The sequence below is a fragment of the Andrographis paniculata genome, unplaced genomic scaffold (assembly GCF_009805555.1).
Source record: "Andrographis paniculata isolate CXL003 unplaced genomic scaffold, ASM980555v1 Contig45END, whole genome shotgun sequence".
Classification (NCBI taxonomy): domain Eukaryota; kingdom Viridiplantae; phylum Streptophyta; class Magnoliopsida; order Lamiales; family Acanthaceae; genus Andrographis; species Andrographis paniculata.
The window spans coordinates 2,788,537-2,805,237 of record NW_026137579.1 but is presented as its reverse complement, the minus strand read 5'-3'; the positions used below and the strand labels follow the sequence as shown (position 1 = coordinate 2,805,237).

Below are 16,701 nucleotides of genomic sequence, written 5' to 3'. Positions count from 1 at the left end.
GGAGGATGATAGCTGTAGATTGACACTTTTACCCTCGACAAGTGTCGAGTGTAGCCACTTAATTTTCTCAAAGCCAAAGGAAGAATGAAAGAACCATCCATTTATTTATATGTCCCCGTAGGGATGAGCCAGTGATGTAATGGTTGGATTTGTAACTGTGAGGTCATGGATTCAAACCCCCAATGCTTCAGGTCCATCTGCCACACATGGTTTGCCTAGTGTTTTTTTCCGTCGAGTTGTTTAACCCCCGGCAGTTCTGATTTAGAATTTAAGTCTTGATTCAAGTCTTTAGACCAGCAATGGTGTTATAAGAGGACAAGAAACAAAGATTTGCACTAAAAAAATATACATCAATTTGGAATATTGATTCTATAGTTGCAGCATCTGTTGATGAATCAGCGACTGAATACTTCCATAATGCAATACTGCCTATGCGGCTTGGATTGGGTACAGGCCTTGGAATGCTCGTCATATATAGGCTGTTTCATCGATGAGGCCTGGCTCGGCCTGCTCGTGTGAACTCGGTATCTCCCTCTTCTTTAGAAGGTTTGCCATCGGGATTCCAGTGCTGAGTTGCCTGCATCTTTGATGTGTCTGTGTTGGAGAAAGACTCTTGCTACTGCCGTAGCCCTTCGTATCTTCTGTCACAAGATGTGGTGGAAGTCATTGATCCTGGATGCAGAAAGTTTCAGCGATTATACCATGAATAAGAATAACATCCATTCACGGTAGCCCTTTCGATGCAGCAAGATCATACATAAATTTATTGTAAGTTGCAATATCAGGAATAAACCCTCCATCCAACATCTCATTCACCAGAACTTCCCCCTCCCTCTTCCTGCCTTCACTGATGCAGCCTGAAATTAAAATCCGGTACATCATACCATCAGAATCCAGGCCCTTCCTAGAAGCCAACAACCTCAATTTATTGGCTTCCAATGTTTCTCCCACACGACACATGTAGCCAAGCAAACAAGTGAACGTCACGCCATCCGGGATGATGCCCTCATTCAGCATTTTATCCATCAACTTAACAGACTTCTTAATCTGTGCAATTTTACATAAACTTTCAATCAAAGTTGTGCAAGAAACCAAGCTAGGAGCATAACCTTTGTCCCAGAGCTCATCCACCAATTCAAGTGCCTTCTCCGGCTTCCCATGGATGCAAAGTGTCTCTGTTAAAACAAATGAATCAAACCCTTTTGGCAAAACCCCTTTTCTCAAAAACTCAATCATGAAAGCAGCTGCCTCCATGGCCTTCCCTTTTCTGCATAGCCCGTCGATCAGAATATCACATGTAGCACTTGAAAACCCACACCTCAATTCAATCATTTCATTAGCCATCCCAACTGCCTGCTCAACCTTTTCATCCCTAAAGAATGCCTTGATCAAGGTATTGAAGGTAACCACATTAGGAACACACCCTTTCTGTTTCATCTCCTCAAAAACTTCCATTGCCAAACTATATTTGTTATCCCTACAATACCCACTGATCAAAATATTGAAGGTGACGACATCAGGTTTCACCCTCTCCTGAATCATCTTTCTATAAAATTCAAGCGCCTTATCGAATTTCCCAAACTTAACATAACCATGGATCACAATATTATACAATGCAACACTCGGCTTACCATCAATTGACCTTTTCATAACATCAAACGCATAGAGTGCATCATCAAATCGACCAGTCCTACAAAACGAATCGATGGAAACGCGGAATATTGATTCAGTTTTAGAACAAGAAAAGATACCGTCCGAGCACGGGCAAGGATTGGAAGCGATGAACTCCAAAAGCGTGGTGAGAGAATCCAGGCGGTTCGTGCTCACAAGAGAGCGCACCATATACTCGAATGTGGTGTGATCATGGCGGAACGAGTCGAGTGTGGCGGCGTAACGGAAGAGATAGAAATCGAGATGGCTCAGCCTGGGGTGGTGGCGAAGTCGAGATTTGAAGAAGAGAAGGAGGTCCTTCGGCGTGATGGTGATCGAGCTCTTCTTGAGGTGCGCTTTGAGGAGAGTGGTGAGCTGTGTTAATTGCGATTTCGCGGATAAGGCATCTACTGGGGTGAGAGCAGAAAGCGCCGGGGAGAGGTCCGGAAGAGGAAGAGGGAGAGGAGGAGGCGGTGGCGGCGCCGGAGGCTGTGGACGGGGCTCTAATAACTTATACAAGGCTCTCTTCCGAGACATTCCGCCGTGGCTGCTGGTTGCTCCGCCGTCGTCTTCCCAAGAACATTCCCAAATTTATTTCGTTTTTTGGTAAAGAGTCGCTTTTCTGAATTCGAAGCTGTCAAATACCAAAGTCGCGTTTCTTAAACTCAGTAAAGAAAAAAGATTAGATTTTTCAAGACGACAAATTTAGTAAACGATACTATTTGAGTATCAATCTATTAGTTAATAAGAAGTATCATTGTACATCTCTGATCCAAAACTAAACTGACTCTATGCACCTTGACATTGTCTATCATCTAATCTAAAGCTTTGTGTTTTTTTTTTTGTTTGATAACAACTAGTTCGATTCAGGGATGGTTTCCAGGGCACCTGGTAGGCATCCTCTGGGAGAGATGCCGCCATCTCTGGAAATGCTTTGAATCTTATATGCAGCAGGGCCTGTCTGCACCTGAGAGACCACATCTCCATCTGAAATGATCCCCTCGCTTCCCAACATCTCCTGCAGCTCTTTCTTGCTTATTACAAGCTTAATTCTCACAACCTTCCCGGGCTCCTCCATTTCCACAACATCGTCAGAAAACCGGACCACCTTGTTGCTGTTCTTCTTTTTCTTCATCGGCGTCCAGGGCAGAGGAAGGAGGTAATACAAGCGGCCCTGAAGCATTTCAGTGTTTGGATGGAGGTGCTTCCCTAAAGGGAGCTGATTATCAGACAGTGCATGGTGAGAGAATTCTGACAGAACTTGATGGACTTTAATGGGGGCTTTGTATTCAATGATTTTGCCATCAGTTTTCATCACCCTCACAGGCTTTCCCTGATGAACTATGCAGTTTCCCATGGCAAGGCAAGGCAAGGCAACGTAAATTGGCTGTAAACCTGTGTGGGACTGACCTGAAGATGTGTATATATAGAAGCAGGTAAGAATGACTTTCTTGTAAAAATTTCCAAGGGCCCATTTTGATTATATTTTTTTTTCTTCCTTGTGATCTTTACTGTGGATTTGTTTTTGAGATTAAAATTTTTTGGGGGACCAATTATATTTGGAGATAGTGGTTGACTGCTGCTTGCCCATTAATTGACTCCACTCTTAGTTGCCATAATACTTGCTTATTTGGATACAGCCTCTTTTTTCTGTATGTGTTTTTTTATTGAACCTTTATTGCTTGCCACCATGATGAAGGAGAGTGGATCTTGCAAGAAGTATTCAATTTAGATAGTGGGTTTGGGATAAAAATATTCAAAAGAACGTTAAAAAGAATTACTAGCAATTTGTAAATAGGGCCTACTTGAAGATGGAGTAGGCATTCATTAGGACATCACTACAATGCATTAGTGGTGTGTGATGTTATGAAGACGTATGGTTGATATAAACTAGCCTTCTTCCCCACTGTGTTCTTGCAATTTGGCACTAAAGATCAGAGGAAGGTTTGTGGCAACTTCAAGTCACAATCAAGCCCCCACCAACAGAAAGTGCTAAGATATGAAATCTAGTAAATGATATGAATACTTTCTGGATTCGTTTGCATAAGAAAATAATTACTAATTGATAATGAATGGATGTAAGATATTTCTGTGGTGATCGACACAAATGAAACATGCTTGCTTCATCAAGACAGCCATTTTTAATTACCATATGTGCATTCATTGATCATCAAGATTTTGTTTTATATAAAAAAAAATAATAATAAATATATGTGCCCCTTTGTGTTTTGCTCTCTCTTAGTAGAGGCAGATGAGGGTCGAGTCTGAAAAGGGACAAAAGACAAATATTCCCTACGCATTCACTTCCCCCACTCAAGATCAATCACTGTCAGCTTTTGGCACACCCAAAGAAAAAAATGACAATGGCTAGGCATGCATATCTATTCTTCTAACTTTATGTAGATCATTAAACTATTGTTACTTTGCAGACATGTATATTAGGCGCTTAATCTTTTGGACCAAGTCTGAGGATTTGGGGTGGGGCGGTGGCCGCCAAACGGCTGCTAGCTGTAATAATTCCTTGATCGATTGGATTTGTATTCAAATCATACAAAACTATGATATCAATCCATATGGGAAATGGACGAACAAAGTTGGATTCTATTATTAGCTTTTGAGGATGTTAAAACTCTGAGAATGTGATGTTTGGTTTCTCTAATAATTTGAAAACTTTAATCTATGTTAATCTGAACCCGTTTAATTCCAAGCTGCTTGAACCAGCATTGTTGTCGTCTATGTTAAGGTCTAGTCTAGTCGAAAACAAAGGGAGCTTTGGTTCTGATGTTGTTATCGAATTTTTCTCCTCCAATGCTGTTAAGGCATTGCTGCTAATGTCCTGATTCAAAGCTCTGCCATTGCATTTACCAGGGCTGCTCTCAAGTCCAATGCTCATTGATAAGCAACTGGATTTGGTTACATATAAACCTCTGTTCCCTTTCGTATTTTCATGCCATCTCAGTTCAGTTTTCTGTGGCCTGTTCACGTCGTTATGGCACCATGGCTCCTCTGGAGATGCTGTAAAATTGAGGGGCTTCAAATCCATCAGACTATTGCATAGCTCTTGGTCTTTGCAGAGGGAGCCTTCGAATGAGGTTAAGCAGCTGTCTATGGAACAGTCTGTTGGCTGATGGGGTTGTCTCGGCAGAGACAGATCATTGATTCCTGGGAACGTTGAATTCAGACATTGGGAGGATACTCGGCACGCCAAGTCTGATAATTGGATCCTGGCAGCCTCTACGCCTTTCTGCCCCTCGAGTGTTTCCTGTGCTTTTTCTAGCACAGACTGCAGGTACTTACCTTGAGCCTCTATCTGAAGTTGCAAATGCCGCTGTACCTACATAAAAAAGTAACCTTAATTATCACAACAAATGTGGTCTGAACTAGCTTCTCTGTAACCTCTCAAATTCGAAAGCCATCAAAAAACACAATACATGGACCGTTTGTTTCTTACCTCAAGCTGTTTGTGTAGCTGCTGTTGGACTTCAATTTGCATCTGTATGGCTTCTCCCAATGGCATGTTCCTGATAGCAGACACCAAAATTAGTCGAGAGAATCTTTGTAACCTATGTGACTACAAGAAATTAAGGGATTTCATTACGTACTTGGTTGTTTGAGTTGCTGAGTTTGGCATGCTACTGTGTGCGCCATTTGCCCCCGGTACTCGATCCACTGCTGCTGCACAAGTTTGTATAGTCTTCATAACAATATATAAGAGGTCTAATACATACTCAAAACAGTGTTGCAAGTTGAGATTTCTTACCAGTTTTGCTGCTGCCAGTGTTCGCCTGTCCGTGGACATTTTTGCTCAGCCTGTATTTCTGGAAGCAAAAATATTCTTGTAAGAAATGATACCGGAGGCTAGTAATTTCCTATTTGTTGCTGCTTGAATTTTACCTGAAGATGACTTTTTAAATGGTACAAGGTTAGTCCTTGGATTCCCATGAGCTTCAACACTGATTTTGGAGTAGCTTCTGCAACATAACATATATATATATATATATTATAAGGGACTGTATGGTTTATCCGAATGCAGCTGAGTGCTATTTTATTGCTTTTGGATTGATAACGGCTCATATACTTACTCTGCGCTCCGCCCAACTGATTCACTGCTTCTGTGAACCGTTCATGGAGGTCCGGTGTCCATTTCAGGCGTGGCTTGGCATCCGTGGAGAGCACGAGCCCTGAATCTCCACAGCCATCAAGGAACAAGGGCCTTTCAGAAAGGACGTGCATTCTTGTGGGAGTTTGCATGTTCTTCCCGCGTTGGTGATTCTGATGATACATTCTGCTAACTTGCAATCATCAATGTCATCCAAATTAAGATCAATGATGGTCAAGATGGACGGAAACTAAACTGAAACACTGTTATACCTGAAAAGGGATCTGAATTCTTGATTACTCAATTAGTATAGTAGCATTGCAAGGCTAGGCTAAGCTAAGAAAAGCTGTGTAGTGTTGTTGGGATTATTCTGTTTGGTGAAAAGACTTGAATGGTGTGGGCATTGTGTAGAGGGATGTCTTATAAGCAGTGGAAAGAACATAAAGGAAAAGTGGGGAAAGGCATCATATCATGCAATGCAAGTGAAGGCATAGAGAATCTTGAACAGGGCTTGCAGAAGAACATCAGATCCAATCCCATTTTCCTAGCTGCATATAAGAGGGATATTGTTCTTCCATTCCCACTCATTTGTGGGTCCATTCTAGCAACATCGATTTCCATTCTAAGACAGGTGCACCAGCAATGTAAAAGTTCCTCATTCACTATGGCTTTCTTGGAGAGTTTTAAACCTTCCAATAGGTACAAGAACAGAGATCTTCTTTGCAGTGCACTCATATTTTGTCATCTGTGCAAAGATATTGGAACCTCATTCCTGGAATGAATTGTGGGATTGGAATCCCTATCTACTGAAACAAGTCGTCGCTTTCGCCTCCAAGATTCTGTTGACTAAAGCATCCATTGATAAGGGGTGCTATCAAAACTGGTGCAGCAATGATCAATTAATACAAAAATTTTATCTGCATGCTCTACATTACTTTTAACATTTGATCACATCACTCATCATCTCATGTAGGCCGTGCCGTGCTTCCGATGCTACGCGTAACTGAAATGACCAGAGAATGTTATTCCATGTAAGAAAGTGAGATTCTGCAGAATAGAATACAAGTTTGAGAATCTTTTAACTCAAACAAAAGTCAAGAATGTTTGTTTTTTCACTTATTCTTCCCCACTCAAAGCCACAGAAGATGGATTCCCATACTTTCCCCCTTTCATGCTTTATCCTCATTCATGGCTTGGCTCGACAGAGTTTCAGATGCCTGCAATCAGACACAATCAATGATTTGTCCTAGTAAGTACTGCCCTCGAAACAATATCATCTATTCCTTTCTTCATGTCTGTCCTTTTCTGTATTATTGCTGCTGCCCTGTTTTGCTTTCTCTGTTGATCAAATTGCCATGCTGTTTAATCACACTCATATTCTCCTCATCTCATCTGCATTAGTGCCTAATTTAAGCTAAGCTAGAATAGCCAGCCATTCCCACTGATTGTTGTTCCAGAAAGAAATACTAATAAAGCTGTGAACTTTAATGGAGGAAGCATTTGTTCCAGTTCAAATTGATCAGAGCAGCTCAGTTCCAGTAAAGGGGTTGAAGAGAATATGCTCATTAATCGCAGTCGGAAGCAGTAAATGCTTTCATGATCAATGGAAAGTTAAATTGTCTTATCAAGAAAATGGCAACTAGATATTAAAAACGTGCAGCTTTGGGGTGTTTCTTTTTTCAATTTAATTTCAAACAAAAACCAGAGTTGCATTTTTTTTGTGGGAAATTATTACATGATACCAACAAGATCTTGTGCAAATCTACCATGATTTCCTATTTATCTGGAAAAACTATCAAATCATTGCTGTACAATAAAGTATAATAGTTGTATCGAAATTTCAAACTGGACGTCGTTGATTGATGACAACAGAATAAATAATCAAAGATGAATGTCGAACGTTTAATAAAATAAAGGTGTAAGGAGAAAAGCAACAAAGAGTGATGATTCACACTTCTGAGGATTGATATAGATAAAGTCGAGAGCATGTGTTCGACGAAAGTGGGAAGTGGGCACTACAGACAGTCCCATCCCACCTAATCCAAAACACCAACTTGCTGCTAGATATGCATATTATATTATTAATCAGACAATATATGTTGGAAGAATGTAGGATCAATCATCCATCCACCTCAATCATCAATAATCGAAGTAAAGAACAAGAGCAAGAACAAGAACAAGAAGAACCTCCATGGCTGCTGCTGCTGCTTTTGCTCTGACAACAACGCTGTTGATTGTCGGCTCGTATGCTGTAACAACTCTTAGTACGATTCTTTGTCTCCATCCTTGTTTGAATCATTTATTCATGGATTTATAACAAAGATGGAGATGAATTTTTCAGAGGTGGACGACGACAAACCCCTTCAGTTCACTTACTCAGGAGACATGGGTCCGGACAGGTGGGCGGCTCTGAACCCAAACTTCTCTCTCTGTGCTAAGGGCAAATCACAGTCCCCAATCGACATTGTTACAGCTCAGGCTGTGGTTAACCCCAAGCTGAAGCCACTCGTCAGGGAATACAACTCTGTCGATGTCACTTTAGTCGACTACAAGTTCACTGTCGGGGTTAGGGTTTCTAATTTCCTGTCGTCTCCGTTCTTACCTTCCCTGTCGTAAAAAGTTTAAGCAATTAATTACTTAACTGCAGATAGAGTACCCTAATCACACAGGAGGTATAATTTTCGATGGCAAGAAATACAGTTTCAAGCAAATGCACTGGCATTCGCCCTCCGAGCACCGAATCAATGGCCGACGGTAAGCTTCGATCATCGATGTTTAACAGTTAACGTTGTTGAATCGTCGATGGATAAATATATATACATATATATGAGTGTGTGTGTGTGTGCAGATTTGCTGCGGAGCTTCACATGGTGCACGTTGCCGACGACGGCCAAATTGCAGTGGTGGCTACGCTGTACAAATACGGGCGCCCGGATCCGCTTCTTGCCAGTGTACGTAATGTAGACGATGACATTATATTAATTAATAGATGGGAAGATGAAGGGCTGAGATGATTTGAGGGTTTTGCAGATTTACAGCAAACTGAATGAAATGGCGGTGCGGGTTGGAAGTGAGGAGAAAAGCCCGGCGATCCCATTCGGGCCCTTCCACCCGCCGGAAATAAGACGAACTCCGAAGAAGTATTACAGATACGTGGGGTCTTTCAGTGCCCCTCCTTGCACTGAGAATATTCCCTACATAGTCCTGGCCGAGGTCAAGACATAGATTGGATTGGATAAATGTAATTAATTATGTATATTTGATGATATATATCTGTTTTGGGTGTGTAGGAGCTATCGATATCGGAAGAACAAGTGCAGGCTCTGAAGGGGCCTCTGGACATGAGGTGCAAGAACAATGCCCGGCCTTCCCAGCCCACCAATGGCCGACCTGTCGAGGCGTACGAGGATCACCACTGAACAGATTACCTTGGATTGGATTCGGACATACATACGTATTTCTGTTCTGTTCTTATGAATTAATTAAGGAACATCGATCAATCAATATGTGCGTGCGTGTGGGTATGTATTAATTTCTGGTTGGACTTGAGAACTAGACAGTTGTTGCAAATGTCGTAGCTACACTAGTGACTGAAAATAATAAAGAAGCATACATACATACATATATGTGTGTGTGCATATTTCATATTTGTTTGTGTAATTTGTCCAACTGCTCCCGAACGAACCTAACTTGGACGAAACTATATATGGCTGAGTATCTTTTCTTTCCAAGATAAGTTTTTTTCATACATTTTTTTTTTTATATTAAAACATAAATAAAAATATGCTATTTTGTTAATTTGTTGTAACTGGAAAATATGTTTACTAAGGTGGACAGATGGATGGATCAATTAGTTATTTAAATTCTCTATATTTCAAAAGCCTTTATTTAAAATATTATAGTTTATGTATAATTTTATTGAAAATTTTACTAAAATAAGATTGGAACATTAAAGAGCTAGTCTAAAATATATCTTGGTAACTACTACTTGTAGAGAGGATTACCTCTTCATGGTTTACTCATTCATTTATGAGTTGAATAAGTCAACTCTTCTTAGTCAACAAATGCCACGCCATGCCTGATGCCCCTATTTCTAGTCTAATCATTGGAAGCAATCCTGCTGGAGCTCAGCACCCGGGCCCTCCCGAGCATTGTTCGGTGGATGATTCTGGGTCATGTTACCCTGCATGCTTATGCCTGTCCAATACAGGAAACTCTCTCTACCTTATTATTGTTTAATCACCGCCGTCGATTACAATCTATATTAAAATAATCCTAAATATCTACCAGTAATGAATTCATAATTTGTGCTTGATTAAACCTTCTATTATTAAAATAATTACAAATAAAACATTAAAAATCCTCACACCCATAAACACAGCATGAATATTTACAGTATTATGTGAATCAGTGACGGTACTTTTTTTTTTTCCCCCTCAAAATTATAGTATTAATGTAAAAAGTAACAGTAACAATTAACAGGGAAAACAGTTTACCAACATGGCATTTGAATCAAACGACGCCGTTTTAAACCCGCGACGAAGACTTCCCACCCGCCTTTCAACCCCTACACACGCGCCGATCTAGGTCGCCGGAAGCCGCCTGATTGAAGTCGTCGGAGGTCCACGATCCAGACCGCCGGCCCGAAGCGAACCGTTTCATCCCTCCAAGAGCCGGCGCCTCGGCAGTTGTCGGAATTTCTAGCACTCTCACACTCACGCTCTTCCGCTGCGGTTCGACGGCCGCCGGTTCTTCCATCCGGTCCGCCACTCTTCTGCTGCCCGATCGGCTTGGTTTTTTGTGCTGCTTTCTGGACCGGAACATGTTTGCTAGTTTGGAATAAAACCCGGTCTTTTTCTTCTCCCCGCCGGCTATGGATTTCTCCGCCGGTTTATCGGCTCGTCTGGCGGAATTGGACCTCCGGCGGCCTCTTTTAGATCTGACCCGACCCATGCAAGAGACCTTCGGAGAGCCTGGTTCCGCCACAGGCGCCGCGGATTTTCCGGCGGAGGACTGGGTCCGTTTAGGAAACAGCCTTATGTTCACCGATTTGCAGGTCCGCCGCCTCGAATCGACGTAAGTGGTTTTCTGAGTCTTGGGCAATCCGATGATGGAGGGCTTCTTCAAGTGCGCCGGTAACCGCTGAGAATTAGGATTTGAGTTCGGATTTGGATTCGGATTCGGATTCGGATTGGGATTCGAATTCGGATTCGAGTTGGGTTTGGTGGATTCTTTCCGCTCGTAGAAGGCGTTGCGGTCGAACCAATCGTACTCTGCGTCCTTGGACAGCCAGAATGATTCCGGCGGCAATTCGGCGGATCCACCGTCGTGATTCTTCGGCGGCTGGTCGTCGTCCGCCGCTGGCACTGTTTCGCAAGCAATTTTAAGGTCGACGCCTCCTCCGGCGCAAGACGCAACAAGCGTTTCAAGATCGACCTGAGGCATTGTCGATGAGCGCAGATCTTATTGATGATTGGAAGAAGAAGAATAGAATAGAAGGAGAAGGTGAGAAATGAATGGGAATGGAAGAATTTTCAATACGTAATATCAAACCAGAAAAGACATTAGGAAGGAAGACTCAAAAGTGTGTTTGGAAGCGATTTCTTCCAATCGTATTATAAATTATAATTTTTAAATTATATACTCCGTCTCTTTATTATTTTTGTCCGTCCCAAAATAATGATCTCATTTCTATAAAAAATATATCATTATAAAATTATTTTACCTTTTCATTATTATTACATAATTGTCAGTATTTTTTATACAAGGACAAAAAATCTTTTAACTGTACCTTTTACCTACTATCAATATAATATCAATATTCCTTATATCTCATGTCGAATACACAGACTATAGTTTTGGGACAAAGGGGGTATAATAGTGATTTTTCTTTTATTATTTTAAATTAAAAATAAAATTATTTATTCTATAGAAATATTATACAATTTTCCATTAAGAATATACTCACTTCGTTTCGTTCTGATGCAAGGTTCTCGTTTACTTTTTTACACATATATTTTTTAATATTAGTATTATAATAAGTTGTAGTAAAAAAGGCGAAAATACTTATATTAGTATTGTCTAATATAAAAGTAATAGCATTTGTGTAATATAGTGTAAGTTGAAAAGATATTTATTACTCCATCCGTCCCGCATATTATGTCCACGTTGTCGTTTCTGTCCGTCTCACGTACCATGTCACTTTTCTTTTTTAAAAAATAATTACACACTTTAATCTCGTTTTAAACTTTTTAATTTATTTTTTTTAAATTAATTAAACTAATTAGTTATCTCAATTTTAATTTATAATTATTTATATTATAGAATAATTATTTTCACTGATACATTCTTAATTATCTACTAATTAGTAATTACACCCCTTCTAAAATACTGTGTCTACAGTGTAACAGACACGGTATGCGGGATGGAGATAGTATGTTAGTTACCTACTACAATTACTAAATTAATAAATGACAACCTTTCAATGTGACGGAAGAAGTATTATTATTTTGATAAATTAAGAAATGATAACATTTCAACGTGACAGAAGAAGTATTATTATTTTGATAAAGTATTACATCAAATACTATTTAAACAAAATATTTTTATCAATATTAAATCATAATCAAACAAATTATGGGTGTTTTTGTTTGAATTTTTGAATTTAGATTTTAAATAATAAAATCTTAAATTAATACTAATATAAATAAATATTATATACTCTCTATTCCAAATATTGTGCAACCTTATTAATTATTTCTAAATTTCAAAATGTTGCAATGAGTTTGAGGACAAATAAAATAGGAAATGTTGCAGGTGTTTGGGACGGAGAAGTATATTTTTATAAAAATAAATATTTATTTTTTTAATATTAAATTAAATTTAAATTTAATATAAAGAAGTAAAATTTAATATGTAATTTGATTTGGTAATAAAATTAAAAAAGCTTCCAAAATCCTCGAACAGTATTATTTTAAAATGGAATAAATTCGACTAATATGGGAAGTTTTAAAAATTTGACAATAATAGAATATCATATATTTGATACTACATAATATATATTTTGATATTTAAGTGTATTTCTTCTGTCTATATTTTTTTTCATTGTTTATTATAAATAATATAAAAAATTATAAAAGTTTCTATATAAATATAGCTTGAATTATTAATATTAGACACCACAAAAATGTCCCGAATTGCCAACAAACAAAACTTTATTAGCTGATGGTTTTATTTATTTATTTACTCTTGCTTTTTCTAGAAATGAAAGACTGGAAAAGAAAGATGGTTCGAATTTTCTTCAAACTTGAATAAAGTTTTTTATTTTAATAATTTTTTTAATGTAAAGTATTTGAAATATAATATAAAAATTAATATTTTAAATTAAATTTTAATTTTTTATGGAAGAATAATATATATATTGAGAATAGTATTTTTTTTAAAAAAAAAAAAAAACTTGCCCTAACAAACTTAAATGTGTTTGATTGTAATTTTAAATTTAAATAATTTACTTTTAAAGGTATAAGGAGATCTCATACAATTTCTAAGATATTATATTAAAATTTGAAATCAGAGCAATTTTACCAAATTATATATACTCACATAATATATTATGTAGAATTTTTTATTTAAAATAATTAATAGTTTGATATAATTTTTTTTATATTAATGATTTTTTTTTCTACTTAACATATAAAAAAATAAATAAATTAAAAATATAAAACAAAGACCATTTTTTTTTATTGGATTATATGTATCAAATGATGGAAAATTTTTACAGTTGATATTTTTTTAATACATTAAATAAAAAATAAAAATCTAAAATACGTCTTGTTTTTTTGGCATTGTTTCAATATTGTCTTATAAGGAATCAATTACCTATTTTGTCCACATTTGTTTTTCGAGTGTGTCGGAATCATAAGCTGCATGTTTATTTTATTCATTTTAAGGGTGTGTTTGTTTGAAGGATTTTGGAGGATTTCCACTATTCATCCAATTTTTTTCCCCTAAAAATATCAAATCAAACACCTATTTTTCATTTTTTATATTATACTAAAAATCAATTTTACATTTAAAACATCACATCAAACCCTATTTATATCACATCATACAACTATTCAAATTCAAAATTTTTACTATTCAAATCCCAATCCAAAATCCAAACCCCCAAACAAACACACCCTTAATTGTTTCTTATGGTTTGTCATCAAGGATTGATTTTAGATACTTGGCCTAATCATAATAATATTATTATTATTATTATTATTATTATTTGATAGCAATTGCGATTTTCACGTCATTACAAAAATAAAAAAAAAATAAAAAATAAAAAAAATGTACAATTAATTGAACAGTGCTAATTTGTTTTAGCTGTGCTGAAATTCAGAAAATGTCTTGTGGACAATTAATGATTCATTACTTTAAATTGATTCGGACACGTCATTAAAATCATTCAAGATATTTTTTTTTCCTCTACCACTGTTGCCAAAAATATCTCCCCCTGAGTCAATAGTCAATCAATATTAGCATAGAAAAAAAAGTTTATATTGAGTTCATTAAATTAAATATATATATTTATATATATCAATTTTATCATATCATTTTCTAATGGTTCGCAATTTTGATTCCATATCAGTCAAATAATAATTTTGGCAGTTCACTACCCAATATTATGCACCAACATAATAATTATAATTTAATTCAAATTTTCATCAATTCAACGAACTAAAGTTGATGTGGAAAGATAGTTCATTTTCCAAAATTTAATGGCCCATTGTTTGTGTGACATGAACCTTTGAACCACCCATATATAATGTACCAAAATTAATATGAAATGGCTAAGGGTCCATTATCCATTTTAAAAAAAATTAAAAGTTCATACCATCAATACATGAAAGTAATATATTTACATAAAAAAGAGTAATTAAAAAGGAATTCCCAATTAATTGTGTGACATTGAAAGGACCCATTAATTTTATTAGCAAATACAAAAACGTGGCCACGAAATCGATATCCATCATTGAAGATTTGAAGTCAACTAATAAAATTGAAAAAAAAAATAAATTGGTTTTACTTTATACAAAATTGTATCTTCGTTTGTTTCGTCTCTTGTATTTGCAACTCCCCACGCCCTCGAATTAGTACAGTTTTTGGTATTTTCTTTTTGACCCCATATACTTGTCCGGGCCCAACCGACAAATTGTGGAATGTTTATGGGGCCATTGCGATAATAGCCAAAGGCAGAGGGGCTTCCTCGCGAAATTTACCTATCTATTCGAAAATTTCCGACCGTTGGCCAAATTGCACACGGGCACACCAGGTAACGGTTTTTCTTACATCTTCAAAACCCAAAGCACATTTCGAAAACGCACAACCCCACATGAAACTCTCTCTCCCCACCACTCGCGAAGAAGAAGAAGAAATCAAATGGGTTGCGTCTCGTCGAAATTGGTAGCTAAAGAAGTTCGAGTAATCCAAACCCCCCGCAGAAACCTCGAAGCAGACCACCCCGCCGCCGCCGCCGCCGCCGACCACGTCGTGTCTCTCACTTCAAGCACCTATGGAGTTCTCAATCTGGACAAGGAGAAGGAGAAGGAAAATGATGATGAACCAGAGCAGCCTGCAGAAGTGACAAAGCAGCAGATCATTAATGAAGATGTGTTAGAAACGAAGCAGCAGCAGCCTTCCCCGCCACGAGAGGAGCCTTCTGAGATAATCAATGCGTGGGAGCTAATGGAGGGTCTTGAAGAGGAAGTTTCAGCTGTCAGAAGGAGCCCAAAATCAAGGCTTTTCGACGCCAGAAGCCCCCTCAAGTTCATGAACCAAATAGGTTCACCAAGAAAAGTGAAGAAAGTTGTGGGGAAGGAGAATAAGGTGAGAGGAAATGGCGGAATTAGGTCACTGGAAAATAGCCCTAAATTGGTACTGAAGGAATGCAGCAGCAATAGTGTCAAGAAGCCGTCGCCGAGGCTGTGGGCGTCAATAAAGGGAAGTCCCACAGTCAAGAGATGTAATAGTTTAAGGATTGATACTTCAGGTGTTGTTCTGTCCAGGAAGAGTTTAGGCCCCTTGTTGGATCCATCACTTCAGAAGGAGGAAGAGCTCAAGAAAGTTGTCTCGGTTTCGTCCTCACCGACTTCTTGGAAAGACAAACACTCCCAAGAGGCGGAGGCCATGCTCGATTCTTACAAGAGGAAGTGCCCCCCGGGAGGCATAAATGCAGTGGTGATATACACTACCACATTGAGGGGTATAAGGAAGACATTCGAGGACTGCAACATCGCCAGATCGATCATCGAATCCCAGAATGTCCAGATGATCGAGCGCGACGTGTCGATGCACTCGGGGTACAGGGAAGAGTTGAGAGCACTGATGAACAGCAAGGATGTGAAAGTCCCACTGGTGTTTGTGAAAGGAAGGTTGATTGGTGGAGCAGAAGAAATGGTGAAGTTGGATGAGGGTGGCAAATTGGGAATCCTTTTCGACGGGATCCCGAAGGCGGCCGCCGCCTGCTCCGGCTGCGGCGGCTTCCGGTTCGTGATGTGTACGGTCTGCAATGGAAGCTGCAAGCTTCTGGGCAAGGATGGGAAGAAGAGTGTCAGGTGCAACAAGTGTAATGAGAATGGGTTGATCCAGTGCCCATTCTGCAGTAGTTAACTATTCAAGTTACCACTTTTATTACCACCTGTGGATTCGTTTTCTTTTTTTTCCTTTGCCAATCTCACGGGGAGATTGAATGAATTCTCGATGGGTTTTGATTGATAGTTGAAAATTGTTCCAACAAAGTTGAATCTGGAAGTTTTTAGTGTATTGTTTGATTCCTGTGTCACTTGGTTGTAGGAGGGTCTAGTTCTAGTTTTAATGCAGATTTCCAATTCAATGGTATTATTGTCTTGCTCACCATTCAGTTTCTTGGAATATAGAGACAGTGACAGGACAAGAATTGGCTGGAC

General features: G+C 38.4%; 6 protein-coding genes across 8 annotated transcripts; 2 read left to right on the top strand and 4 right to left on the bottom strand.

The window, feature by feature from the left end:
- Positions 1-144: 144 nt before the first annotated feature.
- Positions 145-2,361, bottom strand: LOC127252037 (pentatricopeptide repeat-containing protein At2g36240). The gene has a single exon (XM_051276034.1). The coding sequence runs from the start codon at positions 2,185-2,187 to the stop codon at positions 724-726; it is 1,464 nt and encodes a 487-aa protein (XP_051131991.1). The 5' UTR covers positions 2,188-2,361; the 3' UTR covers positions 145-723.
- Positions 2,362-2,454: 93 nt separating this feature from the next.
- Positions 2,455-3,062, bottom strand: LOC127252039 (uncharacterized). The gene has a single exon (XM_051276036.1). The coding sequence runs from the start codon at positions 3,005-3,007 to the stop codon at positions 2,507-2,509; it is 501 nt and encodes a 166-aa protein (XP_051131993.1). The 5' UTR covers positions 3,008-3,062; the 3' UTR covers positions 2,455-2,506.
- Positions 3,063-3,872: 810 nt separating this feature from the next.
- LOC127251432 (myb-related protein 2-like) lies at positions 3,873-6,132 on the bottom strand. 3 transcript variants are annotated; one of them, XM_051275116.1, is made up of 7 exons: positions 6,022-6,132; positions 5,733-5,935; positions 5,545-5,621; positions 5,411-5,468; positions 5,253-5,325; positions 5,102-5,171; positions 3,873-4,984 (listed from the first exon to the last, which is right to left on the bottom strand). In XM_051275116.1, exons 2-7 carry the CDS (start codon positions 5,932-5,934, stop codon positions 4,328-4,330), a joined length of 1,137 nt encoding a protein of 378 aa, XP_051131073.1. In that variant the 5' UTR covers position 5,935; positions 6,022-6,132; the 3' UTR covers positions 3,873-4,327. The 3 variants fall into 3 exon arrangements, with proteins under 3 accessions (XP_051131073.1, XP_051131072.1, XP_051131074.1); XM_051275115.1 differs by having other exon boundaries at positions 5,733-5,942; positions 6,022-6,125; XM_051275117.1 differs by having other exon boundaries at positions 5,253-5,322; positions 5,733-6,117.
- A 1,712-nt stretch (positions 6,133-7,844) lies between these two features.
- Positions 7,845-9,396, top strand: LOC127252047 (alpha carbonic anhydrase 1, chloroplastic-like). Its single transcript, XM_051276044.1, has 6 exons — positions 7,845-8,013; positions 8,091-8,314; positions 8,397-8,503; positions 8,598-8,700; positions 8,780-8,962; positions 9,040-9,396. The coding sequence occupies exons 1-6, from the start codon at positions 7,941-7,943 to the stop codon at positions 9,166-9,168; spliced, it is 819 nt and encodes a 272-aa protein (XP_051132001.1). The 5' UTR covers positions 7,845-7,940; the 3' UTR covers positions 9,169-9,396.
- Positions 9,397-10,309: 913 nt separating this feature from the next.
- LOC127251555 (uncharacterized) lies at positions 10,310-11,194 on the bottom strand. The gene has a single exon (XM_051275285.1). The coding sequence runs from the start codon at positions 11,192-11,194 to the stop codon at positions 10,310-10,312; it is 885 nt and encodes a 294-aa protein (XP_051131242.1).
- Positions 11,195-14,836: 3,642 nt separating this feature from the next.
- LOC127251859 (uncharacterized protein At5g39865) lies at positions 14,837-16,674 on the top strand. Its single transcript, XM_051275769.1, has one exon. It carries the CDS (start codon positions 15,176-15,178, stop codon positions 16,403-16,405), a length of 1,230 nt encoding a protein of 409 aa, XP_051131726.1. The 5' UTR covers positions 14,837-15,175; the 3' UTR covers positions 16,406-16,674.
- The last annotated feature ends 27 nt before the right edge of the window (positions 16,675-16,701 follow it).

Excerpts from the sequence above, each read along its gene's own strand:
- LOC127252037 (XM_051276034.1), bottom strand. The coding sequence starts at position 2,187 with ATGTCTCGGAAGAGAGCCTTGTATAAGTTATTAGAGCCCCGTCCACAG.
- LOC127252039 (XM_051276036.1), bottom strand. The coding sequence starts at position 3,007 with ATGGGAAACTGCATAGTTCATCAGGGAAAGCCTGTGAGGGTGATGAAA.
- LOC127251859 (XM_051275769.1), top strand. The coding sequence starts at position 15,176 with ATGGGTTGCGTCTCGTCGAAATTGGTAGCTAAAGAAGTTCGAGTAATC.
- LOC127252047 (XM_051276044.1), top strand. The coding sequence starts at position 7,941 with ATGGCTGCTGCTGCTGCTTTTGCTCTGACAACAACGCTGTTGATTGTC. Across the intron at positions 8,504-8,597 it reads CACCGAATCAATGGCCGACG|ATTTGCTGCGGAGCTTCACA; the intron begins GTAAGCTTCGAT and ends GTGTGTGTGCAG. Across the intron at positions 8,963-9,039 it reads CCTACATAGTCCTGGCCGAG|GAGCTATCGATATCGGAAGA; the intron begins GTCAAGACATAG and ends TTGGGTGTGTAG.
- LOC127251555 (XM_051275285.1), bottom strand. The coding sequence starts at position 11,194 with ATGCCTCAGGTCGATCTTGAAACGCTTGTTGCGTCTTGCGCCGGAGGA.
- LOC127251432 (XM_051275116.1), bottom strand. The coding sequence starts at position 5,934 with ATGTATCATCAGAATCACCAACGCGGGAAGAACATGCAAACTCCCACA. Across the intron at positions 5,622-5,732 it reads TCAGTTGGGCGGAGCGCAGA|AAGCTACTCCAAAATCAGTG; the intron begins GTAAGTATATGA and ends GTTATGTTGCAG. Across the intron at positions 5,326-5,410 it reads CACTGGCAGCAGCAAAACTG|CAGCAGTGGATCGAGTACCG; the intron begins GTAAGAAATCTC and ends AAACTTGTGCAG.